Source organism: Neolamprologus multifasciatus, chromosome 5, assembly GCF_963576455.1.
Source record: "Neolamprologus multifasciatus chromosome 5, fNeoMul1.2, whole genome shotgun sequence".
Lineage (NCBI taxonomy): Eukaryota > Metazoa > Chordata > Actinopteri > Cichliformes > Cichlidae > Neolamprologus > Neolamprologus multifasciatus.
In genome coordinates, this window is record NC_140443.1 from 27861685 (window position 1) to 27883225 (window position 21541).

General features: G+C 42.5%; 1 protein-coding gene across 1 annotated transcript in view; it reads right to left on the reverse strand.

Annotated features, from left to right (window-relative positions):
• adamts9 (ADAM metallopeptidase with thrombospondin type 1 motif, 9) overlaps positions 1-21541 on the reverse strand; it is a 39693-nt gene that overhangs the window by 9685 nt on the left and 8467 nt on the right. Inside the window, exons 9-29 of the mRNA XM_085158953.1 lie at positions 21379-21525; positions 20754-20895; positions 20103-20207; positions 18568-18713; positions 18004-18185; positions 17737-17873; positions 17275-17392; positions 16996-17091; positions 15929-16095; positions 15618-15747; positions 14582-14708; positions 14277-14487; positions 13992-14156; positions 12968-13129; positions 11289-11408; positions 8827-8934; positions 8560-8727; positions 6943-7185; positions 5914-6075; positions 5604-5780; positions 1070-1240 (exon numbers count right to left, since the gene is read on the reverse strand). Coding sequence (XP_085015079.1) covers positions 1070-1240; positions 5604-5780; positions 5914-6075; positions 6943-7185; positions 8560-8727; positions 8827-8934; positions 11289-11408; positions 12968-13129; positions 13992-14156; positions 14277-14487; positions 14582-14708; positions 15618-15747; positions 15929-16095; positions 16996-17091; positions 17275-17392; positions 17737-17873; positions 18004-18185; positions 18568-18713; positions 20103-20207; positions 20754-20895; positions 21379-21525 — 3184 coding nt within the window. The remainder of the gene's footprint in view (positions 1-1069; positions 1241-5603; positions 5781-5913; positions 6076-6942; positions 7186-8559; positions 8728-8826; positions 8935-11288; positions 11409-12967; positions 13130-13991; positions 14157-14276; positions 14488-14581; positions 14709-15617; positions 15748-15928; positions 16096-16995; positions 17092-17274; positions 17393-17736; positions 17874-18003; positions 18186-18567; positions 18714-20102; positions 20208-20753; positions 20896-21378; positions 21526-21541) is intronic.

Sequence of the window (21541 nt, forward strand, 5' to 3'; positions counted from 1 at the left end):
TCTGCCCTTAACCTTAACTGAAACGTAAAACAACTGTCTTATTTTGACTGTTTGAGATATATTTGTAAGACGATATCTTACACTAACCAATTTTTGTCTCCTTTCAGACAGACCGCACTTCACTGATATCAATGTAATGCTCCTGGATCACATAACGCCTATGTAATAACAGATGATTTCGAGACAAATAAAGTGATGGAGGTGTAAGGCGGTTTGTGTGTTCTGGAGCTCAACCTATAAAAATGCATTTACTACAGGCATATTTATGTGTCCATTTATTTGTAACTCAGTGAAGCAGCTGAACTTTGAGGCACTCCAGTGTGCTGTGCTGTGCTTGACTAAGAGCCTCGAGTGGAGTATCATTTTCTCCTTGCGTCATGCTCCACAGCTGTTTAGAGGGGGATGCACATCCTCTCTGACATGTAAGATGTTTCTGTGTGCTCAGTCCACTCCGATTGAGAGAAAAGGTGTTGAAAGGCAACGACCAGGTGCACTTTGTTGAGTTTGTTTGGCGTGATGATGTGAGTGTATTGCCTCGAGTAGCACATTCAAAAGACCAACATGTGGTTCCCATTGGTGAGGCAAAAAATAAAATTTAAAAAAAGAGAAAGAAGGGAAAGAGGGTATGGAAGAAAAAGTGGGAGAGGGGATGAATGGAGACAGAGATGAGAGGAAGTTGAGGACCACAGAAAAAGAAGCTATAGAGATGAAAGGGGTAGAATTACACTGGCTCTAATTCAAATACAAAGGAAGGGGTGCACATCCATCCTGCCGCCCAACTTGGTGGACGGCGGTACTGTAGCACCAGTGTACACCACCTCAGACTCTGGCTCCACCCTGGCAAACCGCCGTGTGATGTTTAAAAGCAATCACGCCTCAGTTAGTGGCTTAGCATGGTCCATGAAGGCAGTCAGGTTCAGCTGTGGCCTGTTTCACACATATAGATATACTTGCCTGTAAGCTGCAAAGTATTAAAGTGGGGCTACGAGAGAGAAACAAAGCCAACATGTCTGGCACCGTGAGAACAAATAGCTGAGAAGTGTTTAATGGCTGGGTCAGAGAGTCCTACCTCCCCCCAGTTGCCAGTTTTCCACTTAGGACATCGTCCACCTCTGCAGCGGCGCCGCTCGCTGGGTTTGGATGACACGTGCTGGCAGTACTCCTCTGGGACAGGACGTCCTGACCGGGTCACACAGCTCACTTTGCGGGATTTGAAGCCTCTTCCACAGGAGGCTGAGCACTGCAAGATGGAAATAAGGAGGCCAATAAGAAGCATGTGAAGTATGTTTTAACCTAAAGCAGAAAGTGTAAAAAGTGACACATTTCAAAGCAATGAAACTCAGATTAATAATTTCCTTTTTATTGTTTTTATTGAGGGGGTATTTTGTTGATATCAAGTTTAACTGTAATTGATTATTCAGCATTAAAAATGGGATGTAATAAACAAGAAATGAAGAAAAAATCTCATTAGTATTTGTGAACTTGTGGGCCCTATTTGTCACTCACAAAAAAAGGATATGAGACCCGATTACATGGGGAGAGGTGGTCCAATAGTAAAGCGTGCCTGATCATCCCGGCAGCAGTTTGTTTCACCTCCGGGTTCACCGCGTTACTGAAAAGCTAACTCAGTGTGACAGGCAGACTCACACACACACACACAGCAGCACTAAGGGAGGAGTGAGTTGGGCTGGACTGTGCTTGGATAATCAAAGGGGGCGTTGCATGTGGGGATGGATGGGAAGCGACAGGCTCAGAGTTGAACGAGTACGTGGCCCAGCATGTGGCTCTGTCCTGATCAGCAAGGGACTGTACCGGACAGGAACAAGCTGTGACCCCTCGCCTCATTCAAGGAGGTGAAAAGGTAGGAAGCCTTGTAAAAGGAGGGACGACTAAAGTGCTTGTTCCCCGTTATAAACGCAGGCATGCCAGTGCGTTTTGTAATGTACTTAATTTATTGTAATTGTCTTGCAGGTAAATTGTTTATCCAATCAATAAAGACAAACGTGAGTCATATCGATACAGTGTGGTTATTTTAAGGAGACTTTGTTCAAATTTTGTAACATTTCACATCATAAAATTACACTCTCCTGCTACGCTTGTGTGTCTTTACTGGAATAGTACATGCTTATCGCATGTACTATTCATATATTACTATTATAGCATATATTACTATTTTTCATATATTGGTGTAAAATAACTGACAGTGCTGATGTATAAACATAGCTGAGAAGATGATTTCCACCCATGAAATTTAGTGGCAGATCTTTGGTCTACACAGTGTGGAATGGCATCTATCTGCCCTCCACCAATGTCACTTTATTTTGTTTGGCTTTTGTCTTTTATTTCATTTTTCTAAATCTAGATCACGAGTAATTTCCCACAAGTCTGTCTGTGCTGAAGGGATGAATCAGGATGGGGCCCCTCACTAGATCAAATGTGACCTTTGACCTGCCAATGCACCACTGAATAGTCTTGCTGACGCCACCTTTTATTCAAGTCACTGTCAAAGGCCCCCACAATGGTCCACTGTCATTAACCCGCATTAGACCAGAGCAGAGGGGCCTGCCAGAAAGGGGGCAAAGGGCGCTAGCAACTCCATAGCCGAGCGTCCCAGAAAAAGCCTCAGCGTGCATTAAGAGTGAATGAGCACAGTAAATGCAATGGGAAGTACGCCGAGGCATTGTCCCGCAGGACTGAGATTTACCTTAATGGAAACAGCTTTGAACTCTTGACACATGGTGAGAACATACTCGCTGACAGAGGTCAACAGAAGCCCTGAGCGCATAAAACAACAAGGGTAACGCTTGGGAAAAGAGGACTTCTTTATAACCTATTTGCAAGCGTTCTTTTCTCATCTTTTAACCTAAAGCACTAAACAATAAAGGCCACTTCCTTTGCATGAACACACTGCAATTATCAAAAAGCTTGGGCTGGTGAAATCCTAATATGGGGGTTAGCAGCAGGAGTACAGTGTTGCAAGCACTGATGCTATTAGCATTAATGAATGTTGCTAAAGGCTGGCACAGGGATCGGTTGCTGCAATTTCAGCATTTCATTTATTTTTAAAGCCAGTCAGTGCAAATCACCAGCATGTTTTAAGTCGTGTCTTTCCCTCAATTTAAAGCGACCTCGGTGTGGTCGCTGTATGTGATGTAAACCTTTTTATTCAGGCAAGAATGAAAAAAAGCCTTCGATAGTACCTCTACTTCACTTTAATTGTAACCTTTTCTGCAAATGAACAGAAATCCAACAAATCTGTAAAAAAAAAATTAAATATTGACATAACATTATAATGAATGAACAATAAATACAAGTAATTACATAAATATACAGAAATATTCTTGAAACATAGACTAATACTGCCATTTGTGAATAAGAGACATACATTATACTTATTTCAAGAGCCTGTTGATATAGTGTTTGTGTTATACTGCTATTCTGCGACAAGAGGTTGACTGCTTAGACTGACAAATGAAACTGGAGGGGATTATGATATAATTCACTATTGTGTTCCACTTTCACTGATTCAACCTAGATTTGGTTTTGTGCTGCCTTACAATCACACGTGGGAGTCATTACAAGTAAAAGTTCTCATTAGTAAATGACGTGTGGTAAAAGTGTACTCACTGCTGTGTTAACAGGCCCTTAAAATAAGGTGTGATGTTGGTACAGACATTTATGACCAAGAGAAGTAAACTGGGTGGGCTTCAGGCAAAGTTGACCCTAACCACAGATTCTGGATCAGTTTGAACCGTCCTCACAGTAATGTTAAGCGTTACGGGGCAGGAGATGACACGCGCTACAGATCTGTGTTTAGGGCCAGCATCTGCGCAGGGTAGCATCGACAACTCATGCTTAATCTTAGCCAGCCAAAATCCCTCCAGTGCAAGGGAGAGCAAGATACGGCAGGGGGGGCAATCATAACAGAGACTGAGGTAGACACATTAGGTTGGCTCAGAGTAAGAGCTCTGAATACAAAACACCATTAACTTCCCCTGTGGTCACAGGTATTACATGTTTCAAAGCATGACATTTAACAGCCCGTTCTCTTAAAGGTGAGACAGTCAAAGACAATTCAAACATTATTTCATCAGATCTGTGATACACTTTGCATTTAGCTGATCAATCAGATCAGTGCAAACTGCTCATGGAAAAAAAAAAAGTACAGAAGAGGCAACGTGCCACAATAAACACCTAACCAACCAAAAAAATTTAAAGGTTCTCTTTTTGAAAAAATATTTATATCTCATATCTCCCTTGTTTGGAAAAAGCACCACTGTTATGCAGGTCATCATTGTTTAATGGCTAGTTGAGTTGTGTTTTGTTCCAAGTGAGGTATTGTTGAGCATAGCATATATAGCAACTCCAAGTACTTACTGTACAAAGCAAACATTAACTAACATAATATAAATACACTCATATTAAGCACCTTTGAAGGATTTAAAACTACTGTTTTGGCCACACTAAGGAATTCTGGGTGCAAACCCAAAACTGGAATACAATGGCTATCCGGCCTAACTACCACAAACTCGTCGGAAAGAGACACTTTATTTTACAGTGGCAGTACAGCCACTGTTCGCTGGTGTTTACTACTGATACTGGACGTTTCAGGCACTTTTGACTTGACGTATGTCTCCTTCACTGTCATTGTCATTACGGGACAACAGCGTTGTTGCTTTCAGGGGGGTAGATACATGAACTGTAAAATAAAGTGTCTAAATAAGATTAGTAACTTCTCTACATGTGCCTTAAAACAAATTGAATTCCTAATATAATAGCCATTTCATAGATGCATATAGTACAAAGATGTATATATAGTATACAGCCCATATACAGTCAATATGTAAGGTGGTGCCTTTTACGTTCATAACAGAACATCGACTATATCATGTAGCACCTCATACGTGGAGATCGTGGGCCATTCTTTGGATAATAAAAGAACAAGGCAGCATATTGTATATTCCTGATATACAAAAACATTCATCAGTATTTGCATATGAACAATGATTGGCTAAATGTGCGAATACAAAGAGCTAAGACACCAAATAAGACACTTTTTTAAAGTTAATACTATTTACAAGAGATAAAAAGGAAAACATCTCTCAATAAATTATCTTTTAAAAACAATATTTTACAAAACTAACTTTGATTGTGATACAACGTAATCCTGAATTATTAAAATAAAAAGAGGAGAAAACTAGTACGAGGCTCAACAACAGTTTTCTAACTACTCATGAAAAAAATTCTTACGGTCACAGCTGTCACTGAAGTATTATTTTTTGTGTGTGTGTCGTACTTTTTTGGCATATTAAGCACATGTTTGCCATTCAAGTGCAACAGAAATGAATCTTTCCAAATGTCTTGAGGAAAAACTGACTGAGCAGTTGCCAGCAGCAGAGAGGGAGCAGTAAGTGGAGGGGGTTAAAGGTAAAAAGCTGGAGTGTGACATCTCCAGTGTAAAAGCACCACAGTCAACCTGCCTCTTTAAAACTGTTTGTGAAAGAGTAAGACTACATGCATTTGAACATATGTGAGGTTAAAAAAACCAACAATAAAAAACGGTTATAGAGTATTTGTTTTTTTGTTTTTTTTTATGAGCGTACCGAGGTCCATGGGTCTGTGCTCCAGTGGGGGTTAGACGGGCATGGCTGAGTATTGCACTGCTCACGATCTGGGGGCTTGTCATGGATCTCACAGCTCAGATCATTGAAACGCTCGCCGTTTGGACGCTGACACACCACCAGCCTTGTCTTTATCCCACCTCCGCATGGCTTCGTGCACTGAGGACGGCACACAGAGAGGTCACATTTTATAGATGCAAGTTTATGGATTAAAAAAAAGGAGCTGACCAACATGTTTTCATGTCAAAATATGCCTGTCTTATGTGAGATTACTTTAGTGTGTCCTTCTTACCTCTCCCCAGCTGCCATACACCCACTGTGGACATGGCCCCGATTCGCAGGATCTTTGCTCGCTGGGTCGGCTGCGATCTTCACAGCTGTTGGCAGGGTAGCCGTTCTCATCCTGGCACACTACCACACGCCGCTGGAAGCCTCCTGCACATGTGCTGGAGCACTGTTTTTGTGTTTTTTTAACAGAGATAAGAGGGCACAAAAATAGTTCCTCGTTATTCAGGTGTAAAAGAGTTTAGTGGATATTTTATGCTTCGTTTAAACGTTTATTCTCAGCCTCGCGGTATTAAATCAGTGCACATACAGTATGTGCAATATGAGGTGTATATGATGTGAACACAAAGCCCACACAAAATTCTGACAACGCGGAGACGTCACATGCGACATGGCTAAACTTCTCTGCTTCTAAAATAACGTTCTGAGGAAGGAAGCGTGACCAGAAATATCTTAAATCCTTCCCAGAGTTATTTAAAGGTCACGGCTATTTTTTGTCAAAGATTATCAGTAACCCAGTTAAAACAACAAAGAAAAAAAAAACTGCAGGAACAATACAGAGAAGGAGCTCAGTGGGACAGGATAGCCTGGGGCATTTAGGTCACAATGTCCTTCGGTGCTATTTCTAAAGATCTCATCCTAAAAAGAGTGAAGGGCCTAAAGAACAGAGTCCAACTTTTGAGCTTTTATTCAGGACTGTGTGACATTACACAATGTTTCTTAAACCCTACCCTGCAGCTCCAAAGCACAGATGACATATAGGTATGACTTTGATTTAGGGCGCCTTAAATGAATAGTCCAAATTATCCTCACTCTGCCCTTGCTATAAGAAAAGCATAGATCTATATAGGAAGTTTTTATGGTTGATATTTAAGTAGAATTTGAAGATTGTTAGCTTAGATTAGCACAAAGGTAACAAAGTCTGCCAACCTTTTACTTATTGAAGTGATTGGTCCCAAAAGATTAATGCAACATCTTAAATATCACACCCCTGAGGTTTGTTGACCAGCATGATGTTGTGTTTAGGAAGCCTCACCGCGCCCCAGGGTCCAGTCCGCCATTGGTGGGATTGGCTACGTGGCAGGTTCCTGGTGCTGGTGTTTGGTGAGGACGGAGGTCGGGAATCACTGGAGCGGGACGGGCACTGAGACATGGCACAGTCCTGCTCTGTGGCAGGACGGTCGTCTGGGTCACACTCACTAGCGTTCACTTCTTGGTCACTGAAGTTGACGCACAGCACTTGTCGCATCGTCTTTCCCTGGCCACAGGTGACTGAGCACTGACAGCACAAACACACGGAGAGGGTGAAGAAATGAAAAAGGAAAGGTAAATACAAATATACACAAATCCAACTGCCATAAAAGGAAAGCTGACTTTCTTTGATAGCAGATTCTTGACATTTCTATTCATTGTGACCTGCTGGTGGTCGAACCAGACTTGATGAACAGAACCATGTCAGATACAAAAAGATGTCATCTTCATGCTACCAAAGAGCTAACTCAGACTTAACCTGGTGTTAAGGTTACAGCAAAACTAAAATTTCTCTTCAACAGACTCTTACAGTATCACTTATTTAGAAAAATAACACAAGGCAGATCTTCCACCAATGCTAATGGTGTCTCCAATCTTGCTCCTCCCTAGCAGAGTCCACTCAGTGTCTCGCGTGATCCATTTTACTTATCCAACAGCAGTTCATAAAAAACATGACCTATCCAGAGGTTTACATGACTCTGTCACAATGTTTCATGTTATTACAGATACTGTAACATGGTTCTGCATGCATTAAGTTGATGTATATACTGTGACGCTACATCGAGCTGTACTGTACTGCAAGCTGCACTGGCCCGGAGAGCAGTCACAAAAATCTCTCAATTTGGATTTTTCTGTAACAGCGAGCTAGAAAAAGATGATTTGCTTTGGGTTTATAAATCTGCCGTTGTCAGTCTTCTGTTCGTGTGTGTGTGTAAACATGGGATAGGCCTCTGAAATTTTAGTGGCCTTGGGATGATTTAGGATATTTCTTTTCAGGGGGTCAATGAGTGTCTTTGGCTTGGCAGTACATGTGTGGGTGTGCATGGTTGTGTGCTTGTGTGTGTTGTGTATGTGTATGTGTATGGTGACCAGACCTGCAGTCTGCCTGAACTGTATCGCTAAGGCTCTGATGAGAAACATCTGTAAACAAGACTGGAGCCCCTCACTACAGCCCCTCGCATCTCCCAGCTCAAGAACTTCATTCCTGATTCCTCTCTCTCTCTCTCTCTCTCTCTCTCTCACACACACACACACACACACACACACACACAAACACACACACACACTCCTCCTATAACTTCACTGCAGCCCTCCTCCAGTCCAACATCCACGCATTCCAGCTGCCACCCTGTCTCCACATCCTGGCTGGCTAACACATTAACATCTGCATAGCGTGTGCAGACACTGGTTGTCAGGGTTAAAATGAGTCTACAGTGAACAATGGAGCAAACATGGAGGGGGGAGAAACACATCTGGATGGCAAATATTGATGACACAATGTAGGTTAATCTGTCACTATAAGGAAATAATTATTATTGTCAGCAGAAAAGCTCTTCTGCAAGTTCTTAATTATTTGAATTATTTGAGTCAGTCAATCATATACACATGTTGGTCTTCTTACCACTGTCCATTCCAGCACTTTCCACTGTCCACATGCCACGACTGTGCACACTTCCCTTGAAGGAGGCTTTGGTAGGTGGGCGCATGCCGACTCGTCGGCCACGCCGCCCTGGTCGTCACGGCAACTCACATAGCGCATCCGTGTCCCTTTGCCACAGCTGGCGCTACACTGTTTTGCGGAAGACAACGATTAAGAAATCGGAAACCAACCAAATGAGAAAAGCAGATAAAAAGTAAAATAAACAAAAAATGTGACAGCACTGCCAACCTGGGTCCAGGAACCAAATCGCCACTGGGTTTTGTGGCCCGGGTGGGAAGGGACTTTGGTCCCTGGGGGAACAGGGTGGCTGCTGGGACACTGGGCTATTTCACAGTCCTGTGGAAGAAGAGACACATACACCCATTCATGCAGTGATTAGCAAAATGAATATACTGTAACAACATCTGTCCCTGACAACAAAATACCATGAATATCAGAGATAGCTTTTCTGACATGGGACAGTCGTGAGCAACTTAAACTATATTCCTTCGGCTCTACGTTTGAGAGTAGTTATGCTTCCCATCGACCCTTTCCCCTCAACTTACCAAAACAACATTAACAGGGTCCGCCCCGTCAGTTCAAACTATGGATTGTGGCAGTAAGCCACTCAGCATAAAGCCCTGATCCCTGTCATAACAGGTCATAGTGGAGTGGTATTCAGGGCTCCAATGCCTATGCTGGCGTGGTTGTAAACTCCACCCCTAATCCACCCCCTTGTCCCGCACCTTCCGCCTTTCCCTCTTTCCCCTCCATATGCCCTCTGGTGCCCTCTGACCTTGTGTCTTTAGGAATAAGTGCTGGATCGGGTCGCACAGACTTGGGCTACACAGTCAGCATGCAGCCTCCAAAAAGAAACAAAGTAACAGGAAGCTCTCCACATGCTTCCTGTCGTACTTGCATTTGCATGCATCAATAGAATATTAACAAATATATACTACAAGAAATCCAAGACATGAACAACCTTGTACTAAAACCTCCCTCCATCTATCAGTCTCTCATCCTATGCCCTGGAGCAGGGTGGTGGTGGGACTAGTGGCCTGGTGGCCGACTTCATGGCTGGCTGGTTAGAATCACAACGAGGTGGGGCGACTGCTTCAGGGTCACTGGTCACCAGTCTCTGCTGGTCCAAGCACCGGAATTGCGAGCTGCTGTGACTAGAGGGGGGCCTCATCCTGAGTCTGCATGCTAAGCGCTCTGAAATGGGTTTACGCCCTACGCTGACCAAACAAACCTCTCATTCAGTTCAAAATATTGCAAGTTTCTGTCGGGGTTTCTGTGCAAGTTGTGTGCAAAGTTCACCATATACACACACACAAACAATTGGCAAGAAAATTAACCTGGGTGAGTGTCATTTCCCAACATCGTATGATGTAGACTGACATAACCCTTTGTCAGTCTACATCATGGGTAAGTGGAGGAGAAGCACGGCTTTGAACTAGCCTACTTTAAACACTGGTAATTATTTATTTGAAGCATGTCCTCTGTGATTTCTAATTTATTTATGGCTGCCACAAATACAGGATGTTTTGACACAAAACATGCGTGAAAATCAAACTGGGGGTAAATAACTGTGCACTCGTGGTGCTGAAATCATTGGAAAGTTGAGTGGTAACGAGACAGAGAAATCGCAAGCTAGTGCTTCTTCAGGTCCAAAAAAATAATGCTTGTAAGTTGGAAAAAATTAGTTAATACATCCTTAAGTCCAATCACTTTCTAAAACATTCATCCATCCATGGAGGGAACTAACTGGAGCCTATCCCAGCTGCATAGGAGGAGGCAGCAGGGATGGGCTCTTATGATATGTTTGCTAGATAATAGAAGGTCATCAGTCTATCACAGGCTTAATATAGAAAGACAGACAACCAGTCACCCTCACATTTACATCTAAGGTCAGTTTAGATCATCTCTGTATCATGCATGTCTATGGACTGAGTTAGAAAGCCAAAGTACCTGGAGAAAACGCACAGAAAGGACCCAGTTGGCTGGTGGACTCCAACCCCAAACCATCTTACTGCATTTTTTAAAAGGAGCTTATATTAGTTGATCGTTTCCATAATAAGCAAATTCCCATTGTATGCTGAGGTAAGAGCAGGGTAGGTAAACTTTGCTGTTTTAAGGTGCAGGTTTGGTCAAACTCTGCAGTGGGCTGATGTTCCAGTCTATGCTTCTATAAGCATAAAGAACTGTTTGTATTTAACCCAGTCTGATTATGTCTGGGAAAGTTGGTTTAGAAATTCAACAAATCTTTTAAAGATTGTGCACTGGGGGTTTGTAAAAATTACAGAGGAAAACTGGAATTTAGTGCAGTCTCGCAAGTGTTTGTGCATGTCACCTCCTTCTCATGTGCCCCAGGCTTAACGCAATCATTGCTTCTGCCACACATTTCAAGTGTCAGCTAGATGACACAAGTGAAATTGTTTTCAAGAGAAACATATGAGGGATTCTGTCTCAGAGTTTTGTCTTTATGGTGGGATAGTGAGGCTGGTAAACTTCCCTCAGCATTTGGAGCAGGCGGGACAGCTTTTATTGAGACCAGGTGGAAATGAAATGCCAGGTTTTTTGTGTACATTTTCAGTACAAGCGTGCATCTTCTTCCTTCACAATCAACCACAGAGCAAAAAAACGCTCTCAGAGTGAGGAGATGATAAGCAGATTGTGGGGAAAAAAGAAAGGACGATAAGACCTCTTACCTGGGTGTCAGTGGGTCGCGTGGCTGCGTTACATTCGGTGTCGTCCATGACGGCACCATAAGAGCCCACCACGCACTTCACTGCTCGCATCTGGTAGCCTGGCCCACAAGAGGTAGTGCACTGGGTTCAAAGAGAGAAAAAAGAAACAAAGGAGGCGTGATGGGAAAACATTTGCAACAGTCAGCCAAAAAGAAAACTGAGAAAAAGACAAGAAAGGCAAGCAAAAAACAGATGTTTTGTTGGAGCCACCAGACCAAACCCCTGCACACATGAGTATATAGAAAAAATGTTAGCTCACTTTAGAAAAAAGTCTTCTAACAAAAATCATACATGGGGATATTCATATACATTGGACTGGCCGTTTTCCCACTGCAGCTCAGTCAGAGGGTACTATCCCGCGCTTTCTTCTGGCTCACTGCCTTCAGTGAAACGGGGTCAAACTTGTGTGGCGGCAACTTCAGCTACCATTTGATCATGCTTCATTAAACCACTTCAAATATACCTTAAAATGTGCACATCCTCTGACGAGGGGCACAAAATAGCTCACATTTTTGGGTGTTCTGTTCTGCACACGTACACAAATGAGAATGGGTGCGCACACAGATATATAACGCGCTTTCTGGGAACACGGCTATGAAGACTGTCCATTGCTTTTGTATCTTCATTTTCATGACATGTCCTGTGATTCTAAACAGCAGAGAGTTCAGTGCTAAATAACGAGCGTAGCTTGTCTGTGTATCCACCCGATGATTTACATTAGAGACCAATTCATCAGAGAAGTAATAGCAAATTTCTCTTGCTGAGCTGTGACCCATCAACTGGGTAGACTTACATATTGCATGTATCCAAGTATGAAAGCAGTGGCTCTAAATCTATATATACAGCATACTCTTTTAAACGCCTTGGAAAAAAGATCTGCTATAGAACTATTAAATTATTCAACCAAACCTATTGATTAAAGATAGATTATGTCTTCTTTAAATAAAAAGATTTACTCATGTCAGTATGCAAATAATAATTTACATGGAACCCTTGAGATAGATAGAACCAACCAGAGTCAGTTACCATATCTTCCTTTATATTTAGCTCGTCTTTTTTCCTGTCTGCCGTCCCTCACCACCAACCAGTTGTGGCAGATGGCCGCCCCTCACTGAGCCTGGTCCTGTTGGAGGGGCTTTTTTTCCTGTTAAAAGGGAGTTTTTCCTTCCCAGTGTCGCCAAGTGCTTGCTCATAGGGAGTCGTCTGATTGTTGGGGTTTACTTTCTATTATTTTTAGTCTTTACCTTACAATGTTAGGCCATTCAGGTGACTGGTGTGGTTTGGCACTATATAAACAAAATTGTATTGAACTGAAAATAAAACTGTCTCCCACACACACAGATGTGGATCAAGAGCATGCCAAAATTGCATCTAGCAATTTTAAGAGCTGTAAGTGAACAAGGAGAGACAGGAAGGACAGCATAGGTTGAGAAACAGATGAAGAAGCGTGGATAGAGAAAGGAAAAAGCCCCGCCAATCATGCGGGTAAACATTTGAAAAGTAACCTATATCCACATCCACATCATCATACACTGACGCTCTCAGCTGATAAATGACCCGACTTCTTACAGCTTTGAACAAAAACAATCGAGCACTGTGTACTGAATGCTGCACAGATCATAAATACAGGGGTGACTCACCTGTCCCCAAGGTCCAACCTGCCAAGCGGCACACTCCTGCTGTTGGCACGTCTGCACTGACTCAGGTTTAGACGACCCACAAAAGCGATCATCTAGACGGTCCTCACCAAACTGACACCACGTCTGACGATGCTTGTAGCCTTTACCACATGTCACAAGGCACTAAAAAAAAAAAAAAATGTTACAGGTTATAACGCCATGAACTGCATACATAGTTAATCGCTACATGAGTACAAGAAATGAGCAGTTACAAGTATTCAGATTCATGATAGAGGAAGTTCTCTTGGTTTTATGTAAAGCAGTATATGCACATTAGAAAGCCCCTAGCCCCAAAAACAAAAAAAGCGTGAGTGTGTTTATTTATGTGCGAGTACAGTCCATATGTATATATTACAGCATACGGGTTCTGGCAACACCACACGGGAGATCTGAAAAATTCCCGGAATGCAGCCCACAGCTTTGCAAGCTCCTTGCTCTACGATGTGTAAACTGTGCAGCAGTTTAAGAACGATTTCACCCTGCAATCACCTCTTACCCAACACTCATTTGGAGTGGAAGGAGGGGAGTAACTCTCCTAAAGCTGAGACATTCACAATCAGCACTGGGATTTGACATTTGACCCAGATCACCGCTGCTTTAATACTCCAGCATTTACAAAGAAGTCTGTTATTCTTTACGTTGAGTAACCTTAAGAACATACTCGTCTAAAAATCTCACAAACAAATCACTGAGTGAGTTGAAAACCTGCACAGAAACACAAAAACACATACATCTGCAGCTTGAAAAGGTGTCCACTTTAACTACTTAGATAAAAGTCTTATTTTCTTCTTCTTTTTTAATTGTGAGGTAAACAAGACAAAACCAGTGAGGACAGGTGAACAATTCAATTATGACTTCTGTTTTAACCACTTGAAACTGTCGGCCCCAGAGCAAGCCACCAAAGGTGCAGAGAGTGCAGCGCACATACCCCTGGGGTCTTATTTTCTTCTAAACGCAAAGACAATACAGTAATTGCTAAACTGACCTCAGACCAGTCTCCAGTCTTCCACTGCGGACAGAGGAATTCATTGCAGGGTTGGACGGTCAGCTTGTCCCTTTGACTGCATTTGCTGTCATCGCCACCAGCCTCAGCTGCCTTTCGACACACTGCCCCTCGACGGCGGGTTCCTCCACCGCAGCTCTTGGAGCACTGCAGCACAAACATTTGAGCATCAACAAGTGTAAACACATACACAACCCGAGATAAACTTGGACAAACATCTGGTCAGTGCGGACAAACAAATCCCCAGACTTCCAACTGAGTTCATACCTCCGACCAGGATGAGTACTCCCAACCACCCGGGTTACAGTCTCCGTGACAGCCTTCCTTGTCATCAGGTTTGCGCTGACCGCTACAGTAGCGGTCATCAACCTTCTGGGTCTTGCCGTCTACACGGTTGATTTTGGCACAGTATATTTCCAGGGTACGATATCCTTGGCCGCACTGGGCTGTACACTCACTTTTTCGAGCAACGTGCCATCTGCGTAAAGAACAAGTGGGTAAATCTTTGCACTGCAAAGACCAAATAAAGTGTCAGTCAGATGGGTCAAATGGTTTAGAGTGATGATGCAAACCTAAGTTCACATTCAGTGTTGCATGGCTCAGTGATGACAGCAGGTCTCGCTGTGCCGTGGCACCTCTGGTCTGACACCACCACCCTGTCTGATTCTCTGCTACAGAGAATCTTCCGCTTGCGCTCTCCTGTGAGGGTACAAAAATTGAGGTTCTAAGTGACAGCCACTCTAAAAGATCTTGGCAACACACTATAACAAAAAATAAATCAAACATGAGTCAAAATGGCAAAGGAAATTGAAGAAAAGCTGTATCATTTAAATAAATAGATCTGTTTTATAACTAATAAGAAATGTACAAAGATGTAAACAGAATATCAAGTTTGAGTTACAATCTCGGGTTTCATAACTTTATCCTGAGATGAAAGTGAGTTTTTACTGCCCGACCTGCAAGTAGTTATCAGGGTTGATGCACCATCTGGCTCAAGTAAAATATGGCTCATCATCGGGAGTGCAATAAATGCCAGCGTGAAAAGTGTGTACACCTCACTTTGGCTTTTGTGTAAAGTTACAGCGCGATATGAACCTTAATGTGGCAATAGATCAGCACCTCATGTTACCAAGTTTTGCAGCTGAATGCTATGAGAGCTTAATGTGTTATAGGCTAGATGTTTATCCCGCTGTGAACTGTGGAGTTATTGGTTTCCCTTCAGTTGCTGAAGCAGGGTGGTGTCAAAAAGTGGAGAAAGGCATTCTTAAACAGAAAAAAATTGACTTGTAACACACATAACAGGTTTTCGAGTTTGCTTGCAATCTTCCTCCGCACACCCACGTACTCTGACCTCTCCACAGTCATGCCAAGCAGATGTGCCACGGCATAGTGTAAAACTCATATTTAATCACTTGTACAAAGGCTAAATGCCTAATGTAATGTTTAATGGTAACTACAGCATCTCCTGGGTCTCCTGCTCAGCATTTTCTAAATGTTCTTCTTCCTTCATTCCATCTCCATCCCATCTCATTTTTACTCTGACCACACAGTTTATCATTCACCTTTCCCATCATTTCACCCTGCAAACCACATGTGCCTCCCCCTCACCTTGGCACAGACGACTACACTCCTGCCAGGGCCCATAAGCATCCCAGAAGAACTGTTGAGGCTTATCCTCTATGGGAATGTTAAAGGAATACCTGACATCTGGGTTGTAAAGGTTCCCCACAGAAAGCACCTGGGAAAAAAGCAGGCAATGTGATATACATTACACAACCTTACAATTGTAAATTTGAAATATCAAGTCTGTAAAAGGATTTATGATCCTGCATTCCTCTCTTCTAAGCTATTAAATCACCATCTTCTATCTTCACATCTCCTGCACAAGATACCAAATTGTCACGATAAGGACAGCTTACCTGGATAACGATCTCCTCTTCTATGCGGTCAGTACAGTTGATCCTCTCAATGACATGGTCGGAACCGCTGTACTCGATGATGGCATTTCCTACTTTGATTTCCCTTTTGAACATGCTAACCACAAACTCCCCATTAAGCAGGAACTCTCCGCGGCTATTTGATATGGCTACAGGGAGGAGGAACCAGTTAGTTGGCTTCATCACACTGAAAAGAGTTTGTGTAAACTCAAGCTAGCTTTGATTTATTAGCTGATTTAAAAAAATATATGCATAAAGGTGAATTACTTTGTGCAAATCACTGTTTATGGCAGGAACCTGCACAAACATGAACTTGTTTCTGTGCGCAGCAGAGCAGCTTAGAAAACACAGTGGCTTAAAATGTTCATTTACAGTAAGGCACACACAGTGGGTAACAGTAAAGCCTTATTGGGCTAAAATAATCCTCTGTTCCCGAAGAAGTCCCATCCAGGGGCACCCTGTTCTGTTCAACAGTCAGTCTTCTGCACTCGTTCACCCTAATGCGATTATGGAGCTAATTTCCTGCCTTTACTTTCCTCGCCATTTCACACATTACACTAATATGGTTGTGGAGAGTGGCATTTATTGCACACGCACACAGACAAAAAAAAACAATCAATCCGCTTTGGGTTGTCCCAATATATAGAAAAACAGAAACACACAGTTAAGGATGACACTATGTTCAGAAGTTTGCATCAAGGACATGCACACAATAAAAACAACACACGAGCACAAAAACACAAGTAGGTCAGTGGTACCAACAGGCTGAGACAGAGCCTTAGAGCAGGTACTAAACTAAGGGACCTAGCTGGATTGGTACCCGCAGGCATTTAATGGATTTGCATGCATAGTATTTGCAAAATCTACGGCAGTTATGCAGTGCCAGGCTTTACACTGAAGGCTGAACGCTGTCCTTCTCATAAACACTCAAGCACATCTCATAAACACGCGTCTTTTTAACAGCGCATTCCTCCAGAAATGACTTCAAACAGCACGACTGGAAATGTAAAAAATACAATCAAAGTATTAACAATTGTTGGCTGTCTTACCGAGGTAGTTGTCATCCTCTGGTTTCCCTGAGTAACTGTGTTGACGCACATCTATGTTTGTAGCACCACTTGGTATTCGCACCACTTCGTTATAGCCTGCAAATACATATGCAGTGCATTAGCGCACCCAGGTCTGTAAATGCACTAACAAGTGAACCCATCCATCGATGCTTTTCTGCTGAGGTGTGTAAGCAATATAATAACTGCCACAACAGCTATTACCATTTATATGTACTGAAATGGAGACTGATGGGGGTAATAAAAGAGGTTGTTACTCACCATAGCGTACAATGTTAAAGGTGCCTGCTACAGTTTTGCAGGAAGAGTTATCGCCTCCACATACGCCACATTTGTCCCTCCTGGCTTTAGAGTTGAGTACATGATCACAGCCCGCCTGCTGCTCAGTACGGGAAGTAGGAAATACACAATAAGAAAATTAAGGATTTTTAATTAAAGGACTTTATTAGAAAATCACTAAATCATAGCAAATATGTAATTGATTCTTTTGAGACACATTTTAGCTTAGCTTTAGTGCATCTATGAATATAAAAATCCCATTGTCTGAGCTGGAATATATTGAAAACTGTGTGTGGTTTGGAGATCACGTGTTATGTTAGTAATGTAGGTGCTTACTATTTTATCCACTAAACACGGTTACTGTTCAAGAATGTTCCCTGCTCTGCTATTATTACAAATAACCATGAACCGCTGCTGCTAAATGAACAGAATTAGAAAACTCACTCTGCACAGGCCCTGGACACAGATGTCGTTGGTATCGGGTCCACATGGCGTGCCGTCAATGACCCTGTCCCTGAGCTGATAGTAGGCTGTGCTGCCTGCAACCCTGCAGAACAGCTTACATCTGTCCTTCATCAGAACTGACATAGGAGATAGAATACAGATAATTGTTTCACGGTGACTCAAATAAATGCAAAGCTTACATTATGGCTGTTATTCATGAAGTAAGTATTAAGATGCCACTGTGATGTGAAAAAAAACTATTCTCACTTCCGCTGTACTTGGGCACCCAGCGAACATTTGGAGGTAGACCGTTGATGTTAAAGTGCCTGCCGTCAAAAGCAGCACACTGTTCCTCCCTGAAGTCCTTCTTCTGCTTGGAGCAGGGCTCAGAGTTGCAGGAACGAAACTTCATCCGGCGACCAACACAGTACGTTCCTCCATTTCTGGGCCTGAGAGTGAAAACGTGGGATAAAAGCAGTAAAACTGAATCATTTCCTTGTGTTAAGCATCTTTTCTCAGAGGGCACTTATCAGTTTATCAGTTTCCCTCTCTTTGCTCAGCCTGTTGTCTACCACCATACACCTAGAATTAGTTTGTAATTTCCAACTTATCCACACGCTCTACTATTTTCTATTCATCCATTATTCAGGAAGACTGACTGATCTCCATATTTACCAGGAAACAATCCTGTAAGATATGCCATCAGAGAGCCTGTTTTGATGAGCATTAGCTATGGAAAGAATTCCCTTAAGGAGGTTTGATCTATGGAACACTGACTTTGGAGACAAGGTCCAATAGGCATGCGTGACTACAAAGGAACGGGCTGCTCACACGGGTCGGTTGCATTCGCGCATGGCAATCTTTATGCCTCCGCCGCATGTCCGCGAACAGGTGCCAAAAGGACTCCAGACTCCCCACGCTCCCTCAACAGGTGAGGCATCGTGCTCTTTGGCTATACACAGCCCATGTTTGCAGTGCTACAAGAGAGGAACAAAGGGGAAAAATAAAGGAGAGATGAGTGAAGAGAAGATAATAAAAAGAAATGCCAACACATCCATCTGCTCTTCTGTGCTTTAAAGCTAATCTGGGAGAAATTTGGAACTGGGAAAAAAAAACTGTGTCTGGCTGGAGAGAGGACAAGAAAATGTCACCCTTACAGTCAATAAATATATCTCAGCTCCAAACAGAAGGATAATTTTATATTGTTAAAAAAAACAGACTTCATTTTAGTCATTAGTGTGGTGTACACTGGCATGACAAGAGATGAGACGAACACGAACACCAAAAGGTTTCAGCTTGTCTGTGTGTGTGAGTGTACATGTTTAGACAGAAAATTGGCATGCTACTATTCTTGTGGGGACCAACAGGGACTTATGGCCGTCCCCACGAGTTTTAATGCATTTTTGAGGCTCAAAATGTGGTTTTAGTGTCAGGGTTACAATAAAGTTATGGTGAGGTTTACGCTAAGGCTTAGGGTTAGACATTCAATTTTGATGGTAGGGTTAGGGTAAGTTGCTAGGGAAACCATTATGTCAATTAGATGTACTCACTAAGATATGAAAACGAGTGTGTGCCTGTGTGTGTGTGTGCATCTGCAGGTCTTGGGACCTGGAGGTGTAGTTCGGCTGGTCCATGGTGCTTTCATGTCTCAGTCTTAGTGACAGGAAGCAGGAAATCAGTGCAAAAGTTCTAATTATAAGTTCAGGCAGAGTAAGCATCATTCACAGCTTTCCACCACTCATTTACTAGTAACAGGAGTTTACATGTGTCAGTGGAAACTTGGCTTTTGGCAAGTCTTGCTTTGTCATTTTGCACAACAAATTATCGTGCATGTGTTGAGATAACCTGCCAGTGTTTCCCTCAAATTTTACAAATGACATAAGAAAACATTTAATAAATCCAACTAAAAAGGAATCTTTAAAACCAACAATAGCGAGATTTTTCTTTTTCATGTGTTTTGGCAGATTTTGGCTTTTCTATGAGTCAAAAAAGCCACAACATGAGAACATTTTAAAGTAAAATGTTTCTTACCAGTAACTTGACACAGTTGGGTAAAACCACTTGACATAATTTGTAAAGTACATCTAAAAAAACATAATATAAACATTTAAAAAAAAAAACATTTCGTTGATTGTATAACGTCCCCTCTTCCTGGCCACCAACACTAGGCAATGCTAAGGTTCATGGACTTTTTTTCTTGTGGTAGGCTTAAATCGCCACCTTCAGCCGAACTGAAATGATTCAAATATCGCATTCCACCCCTTACTTAATTATCCCCAAGCTTCTGGCTTAATTAAAATCAGTTCAAGGGTCTTCTCCTTTACCATTTACACACTAATGCATTACACTATCAGCATTACCCTTACCTTTCCAGGTGAACAGTCGGTGCCATCTGCCCACGGCATGTGCTGAGTCCTGCAGCCCCGCTGGGCGCCCTCTGGACTTGTGCACCATAGTCTTCGACACTGGGTCTGAGAACAAACGAACACACACACACACATTAAGAGTCAATGCTGGGATTCCAGGAAAAAAAAAAACCTAAAAGAACAAGCTATGGCTCATATTTGTCACGTTTATTTCCCTGACTGTAAACAGCTCCATTAATATACAGCATGGACTCAAGCCAGCAGACTTCCAATTTAGCACATTCTATCAAACAATATGCCTCCCTACACTAAATTTGCTGCATCAACAATTTCATTTGCCAGGTATTTCTAAGCCTGCATGACCTTTTAGACTGAGTGAAAACCACAAGCCAAGAAACTATAGTGTCACATATTTAAAGACATTTCTGTATTATTAAACTGAAATGTCACTTTTTTAACTTAAATTCAAATTAAATCTGGCTTCACTTTGCTTGTGTTTCAGACGAGAACATGTTAAACGTGGCAAGTGACTTTAAAGGCTTCAGAGTCATCCGAGAACCTCTGCTGCACTGAATCTCAACTCCCTCAGCTCCCCTCTGAGACCCCCACGTGCAACATGACAGTTCAGACTTGCACACCGAGTCCGCTTACCATATAAGGGCACACCTGCGTTCCCGGCCCAAATATCAATTCACACTGTTTATTGACATTGTATATCCGCCCGGGCAGCTGCTGCGAGAGAGCGTACGGTCTAGAAACGGGCTCATCGAGCAAGCACTCACCATATCCTGTGCTATTAAGAAATAAAAATAAAATGACTTAAAGAAAAGGGATAAAAACAAGAGAAACAAACAGACAGAAAGCACACTCAGTACAGCTGGAGTGGTTATTTTTCTGCACAAATACATCTTGAAAAACGTCTTGTGTTGAACTAGCTATATGTGGTAAGTGGTGGGGAACTCAGGAAGTCAAGGATGGAGGGATACTATGCATTGCTTTGGAGGTAGGTCATTAAATATTATTACTCCAAGAGTTCTGGGTCTTTCTCAGTGTGTACGAGAGACGAGACTAGAGGGTGCAACAGCCCTGAGAAATGATGACAGTTTGACTGTGGCTACCAATGCACTGTGTGTGTTGGCGTGTGTGTGTTTGTGTAAACCTGCACAGTTATTAAAGAATATTTAGCCAGGTTTTAGGGGGTCATTTTTGCTACGTTTTCCTAGTTCTATTCCCCATGCATGTTTGGAACAATGATGAAGACAACAGTATGACATACTCAAGGAACTCTGTGATGTACTTCCTGCTACACTTGGACCACATCCAAGGGTTTGTGTTGTAATTAAGTGTGGGAGCCATCACATGTTGTTGAATCTTAACTCCATCCTCCTTACACTTGTTACTGTCATCGTGAGGCATGTTGAACCTGGAAGAATAGAGGA